General features: G+C 44.1%; 1 protein-coding gene across 1 annotated transcript; it reads right to left on the bottom strand.

Moving 5' to 3' along the window:
* Window positions 1–3592: 3592 nt before the first annotated feature.
* MEX3B (mex-3 RNA binding family member B) lies at window positions 3593–7750 on the bottom strand. Its single transcript, XM_034784459.1, has 2 exons — window positions 7087–7750; window positions 3593–6282 (listed from the first exon to the last, which is right to left on the bottom strand). Exons 1-2 carry the CDS (start codon window positions 7337–7339, stop codon window positions 4880–4882), a joined length of 1656 nt encoding a protein of 551 aa, XP_034640350.1. The 5' UTR covers window positions 7340–7750; the 3' UTR covers window positions 3593–4879.
* Window positions 7751–7981: the final 231 nt, after the last annotated feature.

Raw genomic sequence — 7981 nt, 5'->3', positions numbered from 1 at the left:
AAAGAAAGTGCCTCACAGCTTGCACGTTTGGGCCTTTTGTCAGTTGCCAGTTGGGCTACAATAAACTTGTGAATCAGCAGTTCAAAACATTTGATCTTCTGAAGCATCAGCTGTACTTTAACTGCTTTGGAGTTAAACTAGTCTTTGTTGCCTAATTAGAGCCTCTCTGTTAGAAGGACAATGAGCACAGGAAACACTGATATGTAAGAAGTAGTGTGAATAATCACTTTTTCTATTTCAAAGTGACCACTGAAATACAATACATGAGTGCAGGCAACTTGAGGATGGGGGTGGTGGGCTTTAGTCTACACCTCTGTAATACTAGGGCATGGACCTCTTCCCAATTAATTAAATGGCAACGCTCCCATAGATTTCAATGAGAACAGGAGCAGCCTTGGTTAGGATTTCACATTCCAAAATGTAGTTTATTGAAGACATAACCAAGGGAAAGTAAAATAAAAAGCAATCCAATTCACAATACATACATTTATACAGATTTTTTGCTGTTAGTTTTAGACTTTGCTGGTAAGTTTCATTTCAATGTATTGAAAAATATATTTAGAGAGTAAATTTAGATTAATCTGAACATTATAATTTATTTGGCAACAAAATAATATAGTAGAAAGACCTTTCTCCTAGTAAGCCTGCACTAGCTTTGAGGTCTGACTGATATACAAATTCTAGGGAGCCCAAGATGTGGACAGAGGAAAGAGTGGGATTTCATATATATGATGATTACAAATGTAAATTTCTCCTATTTTCAAACTAATTATATGTGTACATTCCATGTACTTTACGTTAGTAAAAACAGACAGAGGAATATGCACAGAATCCTTAATTTCTCTCTGGTTTCAGCCAACAAATTGGAACTGCCAAAAAAATCCCCCACATTTCTTTTTCCTTGGACATTAAAAAGACTCAGTCCTGCCACCAGTACCCACACAAATAGCCCTTACTCTCATGGCTAGCCCTGATGACTTCAGTAGAACCACTTGCCTGAGCAAGATCTTGAAACCTTACCCACAACCCTCAGCCCCAATCACTCAGAAGCACTTGAAAAACAAACTAATCATTATTCTGCTAGATAAATACTGAAATATAGATTTTCAATTACAAAATGAACTTTGACCTATTTTATGCTTTGACATACACCTGTACTAAACATAGGGTCATATTCCAGTTTATGATGTGTGTGGGGGGGAGGAGAGTTTCCTCACCTCTCCAGGACAAATTCCTTTGGCAAATTGTCCTCTTAGGACAAATTCTGTGTTGATTTATAGCCCCTGAAATCCCATTGAATTAACTGGGGTATAAATCAGCCCAGAATTTGGCCCAATATGTGTGGCAGTACACGGGTCATCTGCATGTCATTCTCTGCCTAATCTTTGCTAACATACAATGGGGCTATATTAGCTTATGAGCATGGCTTTTAAACAACAAGCAGAGGATGTGTGTTTTGGGCACATAAACTAACAAGTCAAGGATCAACACATAATAGAGTGAACACTGTACATGGTATTATGTCTCAAAGAGACAGCCTCCAACTGTGGGTTATGCTCAGAAGCTGTTAGCAGGCATGGGGAATTGATGGCAGAACTGCTTAAGACAAGAGACTGCTGAGATTACCAACATAGGATGCAGAAAAGCTACTGCCTCCACCGCTCCTGCTGCTGTCAATGTACACATTTGGGAGATAGGACAAAAGGCGCACTCTGGCTAAATGAGGATAATCCAGACCAGTCCCTCCCCAAAATAAAGTGATTGTTGAAAAGAAATTAAGACACGGTCACTGTAGGTGCTGTGGGCAATGCAAAGGGACATGATCCCTCTTCAAAATGACACACACAGAACATGATCATCTAAATCTCCAGACCCTTGAAATATTGCAAGGAAGCCAAAAAAAGGGACCGGAGCCAAAAACATAGGATTTCCTTTGTTTTAGCCATAATAGATTTGATGAAAAAAATTACAAAATAAATCCTGCAAGATGGATTTTGAAGGTGAGCCTGGTTACATTTAGTTAACTGGGAAGGAGAGAGAATCAAGTTAATCTGTGTTAAATGATGAGCTTGTCATACTGCCCAGGTCAGTACGACCTTAGTGACCTGCAGTGCAAGTGCTGGTTATTAAAGATAGCTATCAAGATCAAAGTATAATTAATAAAATCATTGATTGTTGTACTGTAATATTTAAGTAAATATAGTTTTGTTTTTTAATTACTTATTTCATTTCAGTTGAAAATTACACAGATTGATCAGATTCACTTTTCTTTTCTGTATAGGCATTTTCACACTTTATGGCTCACATACACTAGCACACACAGGGCCCAAACACTGTGGAAAGGATTTTTAAATCCAAACAGCAAATTGACTGTTTTAAACATTTCTATTATATTTTCTAAAACCTGTCATTGAGAAAACCTACACTTTGGGCCTAAACAATAATCCTTTAAGGTCTCAATTTTTCCAAAATTTTAGAGTATTTGAGAATATACATGGGTGACGACTCAAATACCTTGTATCCCCAAATCCTTCTCCCTGATCATTGTTTTTTACCCCCAGCATAACTGTCCCCAGGAAATTTAAAATAAAAAGAAAAACACACACACAACACAACAACCAAACGCTTCACAGAAGATATGGGCTGCATAAAAGAAATCTGACAGTTTTGGAATAAAAAGGTAATTATGTAAAATAAAAAGTCAAGCACAAACTATGTTACAGATTTTTTTGCTATCCTGCTACAAAGGTGCTCTGGCCTATCTAAAAAAAACCATTTAAAATGTAGCCATGTCTGCTATATAAAACATGCTCAAATATGGTTTATGTACTAAGTTCAGTTAAACAGTTTGGATACAATCAATACAAAAATACTGCAATGTTTGCATGTCTGGCTTTGCTGATTAAGTCAGGAAACTTGTATACTTTCTTCACTCTTATGCCACAAGTTTGCATTGTTAAAAGTCAACAAAAACTTTACAATGCAATTATTTGTTTATTCAAATAAACTTGTCAACGCCAATTAGCCTGCACCACAATCACCAAATACCAGGAAGCAATTTCAGGAATTTAGGAAAAGATACTGATTGAAAACCCTTGTTCTGCTCAAGAAAATATTTTGTCATTCAGGGTCTGATCCTGCAAATACTGGAATTACTCTTAGGAGTAAGAGTTTGCAGGATTTAGCCCTTTATCAATGTATCACAGCAAAGGAGTCTCTCATGTTTTCTGGCTTTAGATTAGCAAATAGAAGTAAAGTTGAAGATATAAATAATTTGCATTTCCATGAATTTGCTAAATGCAGCAATTATTCTGAAATTATAAGTACTTTCATTATTTAAAAAAAACATTTGAAAAGATACTTTTCCTCCTACTTTTTGTGAATAATCTACAGACTAAAACTATAAATCAACTTTCCTCTTAAAATAAGTGGCATGAGGCATTTTCAGTGGAAAGATTATTCTGGAAGCCTTCACAAATTAAAGGTTTCCAGTAACATTAATATGACATGATTAAAACTCTGAACTAGTTTCATTATAAATGAGGAAAATAAATTCAAGTCCAATCTCTACTCATGCCCAATCAAATCACCACACAAGCTATTTTTTCTGTAATATTTTATTTTATTTATATAGAAATACTTAAAAAAACATGAAGTAGCACCATTACTTAAGTTTTACCTTTATTATGTAGAACTTTAAATGTCAGAAAAATAAAACTCTTGATACAATTTCAAATCTTGTCTCAGCAAATATAATATTAGTATTTGACCATGAGGTTAAAGGCCCTTTATCATAAAATAAAATATACTTTGTTTTTAAACTTTGCTCAGTAAAGTACATTTAAGCTCAAGTAACGTCACCTACATATACATAAACAAGTGGTAAACAAATGTATTAAAATAGAAATACTAAAACTATAGTGGTGCAACAGAATTTTTGTAATTTCCACTGAATTCTATTTATACAAATGTTAGAAAGCTTCAACAGTTCCTTTTGACATATGTTTATACATTTCAATTTTTGTAATAATATAGAATAAAATATGCTTTATATCACTGAATAGAAAATATGCTGGGTGAAGCAGATTTAAAAGATTTTTTTTCTGAACCTATAAAATCTCCATCCCAACAGAATACTAATCAAAGCATTACACATTTTTATGGTTTGTAATTCCGTCCACAATTGTGTGATATTAAAATAATACAGTGTTCTTTGCCATAAGGCCATACTAAAATAAAAAAGATTTAACCCAGCTACAAAAAGTTCACTGAACTTAAATTAAAATACTTGTAAACATCTTTGCAATATGAAATATAATTTTTCAAGTCAAAAAAGAATAAAATACTTCAATCTGTATTAATGCAATTTATCTTTAAAACCTTTAAACGTTTTTTAATATATATAAGAGATATGTTACAGTTTCTTTTTACTTTGATAAAGCTGCAGTATCATGGTTTTCACAGGAACTTCTTGCCCTTTCCCAAGAACATTCAAAAAAGTATCCACCATAGATTTAATTATTTTGTAATAAGCATTCTAGGAACTACCAGCACGTTTTACTAACAGTCCACACACCATCATTATCATCATCATAAGCATTTTCTACTTTAAAATAAAATAAAAAATTAAGTCTTGGAAGCTTCGTATTAAAGTACAGTGTAAAAACTAGTCTAGTACTAGAATGTAGTCGTTCGTTATTATTTATAGCATGCATCAGATGTTACAAATATCCCCCTAACCCACCCTACGCTACAGTACACTCAATGCAAAAGTAATCCTGCAAGTTAGGTCCCTTTTCAAATGTGCGGATACTGCAGCTTTAAAAGCTAATCGGGACACCACGCAGTACAGACCCGGGCTCTGCGTCTGTGACTTTTTTTAGGAAAATATACGGATGGCCTGAGTAACTGCGCTGTGGCAGACGGGGCACTGGGGCTCCGTCTTCTCGCAGATGCGGTTCGCGCACTCCATGCAGAAGAGGTTGTGGCCGCAGGGGACCAGGGCTGCGATCACTTCGCTCTCGAAGCAGATGGAGCAGTCGCGGCTGCCTTTCCTCCTCATGCCGGAGGACGAGCACGAGGAGCTGGAGGAAGAGCTGGACGAGGAGGAGGAGGAGGCCGAGGAGTCGGAGGGGAGCCCCGGCAGGTGCGAGCCCAGCCCGTTGGCGTACAGAGGGTAAGAAGCGGAGGAGAGCAAGCGGCCCCCTCCCCCGCCGGGGTCGCTGCGCACTCGCCGGGCCAGGGGATGCTCCGCCACGCCCCCGCTGCCATGCAGGGGCGGGGAGAGCCGGGCCGGGGGCGGGGCCACGCAGCCCCGCCTCTGCGTGCTCACCAGCAGCGCCAGGTTGGCGTTGGAGGGAGCCGCGGCCGGGAAGGCGGGCGAGGACGGGGGGGTGGTGGCGGTGGTGGCGGCGGCGGGGCCGCGCTCGAACTGGGACCAGAGCAGGGGGGCGCCGGGCGGCGGGGCGGGGGCCAGGTCGAAGCCGGGCGGGGAGTCGAAGGGCAGCTCGGCGCAGCAGTCCGGGGAGGAGAGCGCCTCCCCGCCGTACACGCTGTTGTTGTTGTTGTTGCCGTTGTGGGTGAAGCTGAGAGCCGGGCTGGGCGGGCTGTAGTCGGCCAGCCGGGCGCTGCTGCCGCCGCCGCCGCCCCCGAAGTAGGAGTCGGTGGAGGCGCTGCCCAGCGAGCTGGAGCTGTCGTTGCGGTAGCTGCAGAAGGGCTTGCGGCCCGGGCTGGGGGTGATGCTGGGCGGGGTGGGCTTGCTCCACAGGCTGCCCGGCCCGTTCAGCTCGAAGCCCACGTCCGTGCCGTTGGCGTGGAAGTCGTTCTCGTCCGTGAGCTCGATGATGCCCCCGGTGCGCATGGCGATGTGCGCCTCGATCTCCTCCCGGGCGCGGTCCACGTTCTCCGGCATGCCCGTCACCTCGAAGACCGGCTCCTTGTCCCGGCTCGGGGTCACGATGTAAGTGTGCGTCTGCTGCTGGATGCGCTTGATCGTGGCCCCCTTGGGCCCCACCACCAGCCCCACCACCCGGTAAGGCACCCGCACTTGGATGGTGGTCTGGCCGGGCAGGTTAGGGGGCCCCGGGACGGTGCCGTTCAGAGCGGTGTTCTTGTTCCTGGAGGCTCGGATCATGGAGAAATGCTCGGCCGCCGAGATGATCTCCCTCCGGGCCATGGCCACATCTTCCTTTCTGCCCGTCACAACAAAGAGCGGCTCCTCCCCGCGAACCGGGGTCTTGATGTAGGTGTTGGTCTTTGCCCGCAGAGCTTTGATTTTACAACCTGAGAACGAGAGGCGAGGGGTGGAAGCAGAGAGAAAGTAGGTTACAAGCCATTATTGGGGTGCAGCCAGGAGGAGAAAAATCACCCCTCCAGGTTATAAATGGCATTTACTTTGCAAGCCCAGCCCTGATACACACCCCCACACATATTGCAGTTGGCCAACAACATGTTTGCAGTGCAACTGACCAAATCCATACAACGTGCAATTCAACTGAATAAAAACAATTCATGTGCAGTACAACTGGACAACCACAAATAAGCAACCCCCGCCCCACAAAAATAAATTAGTAATTCCACCCTCCTGCTAAACACATTCCTCCTGGGGGTGGGGGGGAAATCATGGGGTTTTTTTCTTTTCTTTTCTTTTTTTGTTAAAGAAGGTAGGAAGCAGTCGCTGTACTGAATGAGCCAGATTCCCCAATGCGGATGCTTTATTCCAATCCCATTGTTCCACTTCCCCACTCCATTTGTGCCTTTAAAAAAAAATCCGTGATTTCTAAATTTGGGGGGAGATCAAGACTCCCATTTTTTCAGTGCATTTGCCACTGAGATTTCTCTTTTGTGCAAGGAGAAAGGGACGTTTTTTTATTTTTGCTGGTCGGTGAAAGTGCATCTTGAAATTGATGCATACTGCGCCTTAGAGGCACCACGTCTACTGCACTTTCTTTGTCTGTGGGGGAACCTAGTACTGGCCATAACAACACTGCAGCTTCACTGGGGATAGTCAGTGTCGCATCTCAGACACAGACCAGCCAGCATGGAGGGGAGAAAATCTCTCACACACACTCACATACAGTTACCCACCTTGCCTCCCCACTATCTCAGCGACATGCTCGGAGCTGGGCACCGGGACGCATTCTGTCATGTTCACGCTCTTTTTCCGAGGCTCGTTGTCGTAAATGGAGCTCGTCTCGTCGTTATCCAGCCCCAGCAGGGAGAGCTGATCCAGGGCTATCTGAAGGGCTCTTTGGTCATCCAGGGTCTCTCCCCCTCCACCACCTCCTCCGCCGCCGCCGCTCCCGTTCCTCTCCATGTCTGCAAAAAGCGAGCTGGGCATAGTCCCGGTGTGTGTTCCACCCTCCTCCTCCTCCTGCACTCGGTTCAGTAGTAAAAGATCAGACACAAAGGAAAACCCAAGGCAGATGGCCAGCAGGAGAGGAGGAAAGGGAGGGAAGGCGAGTGCTGGAGACCGGGGATCAGTTGCCTTTTGCTTGTATATTTTGTATCTTTTTTTTTTTCAGTGCAATCCGGTTTATAAGATGTTTTCAGCACCCCCCACGACTCCCCCCCGAAGTTTTTTTGGCTGGGGGTGGGGTGGGGGGGAAGAACAGCGAGAGGAGCTCCGATGATTTCCCCCCCTTGAGTTCCTTGCTGGCCACAATGCCAAGCGATGGCAGCGTTTCTTTAAGGAGCCCCTCCCAGACTCCACTCCACTCACTCAGCGTTTTTTCCTCTTCTCCCCTCCTCGGTCTGACCTACTGCTGCAGCCAGACAGCACTGGAGGGGGGGGGGGGGGAATCAGGGAGCCGCCGCGTAAGCGGCAAGGGCTGACAGCACAATGCTACTGACACTATCGCTGTGTGAGGCGATTGGACAGGCACAGTGCAGAGGGGCCGGCATTAGGCTGGTTGACCCACTCCCTCTTCTTCCCCCGCCCCTCCAGGCAAACTCCTCTCTTTGTTGTCTAATGCAGAACAAT

Source organism: Trachemys scripta, chromosome 10 (assembly GCF_013100865.1).
Source record: "Trachemys scripta elegans isolate TJP31775 chromosome 10, CAS_Tse_1.0, whole genome shotgun sequence".
Taxonomy (NCBI): domain Eukaryota; kingdom Metazoa; phylum Chordata; order Testudines; family Emydidae; genus Trachemys; species Trachemys scripta.
Note: the sequence above shows the minus strand (reverse complement) of the source record. Positions and strands in the feature narration are given on the sequence as shown.

Bases quoted from the DNA above. Each gene is read 5' to 3' on its own strand.
- MEX3B (XM_034784459.1), bottom strand. From the start codon at position 7,339: ATGCCCAGCTCGCTTTTTGCAGACATGGAGAGGAACGGGAGCGGCGGC. The intron at 6,283-7,086 runs GTGGGTAACTGT...TCTCGTTCTCAG, and splicing joins TGAGATAGTGGGGAGGCAAG to GTTGTAAAATCAAAGCTCTG.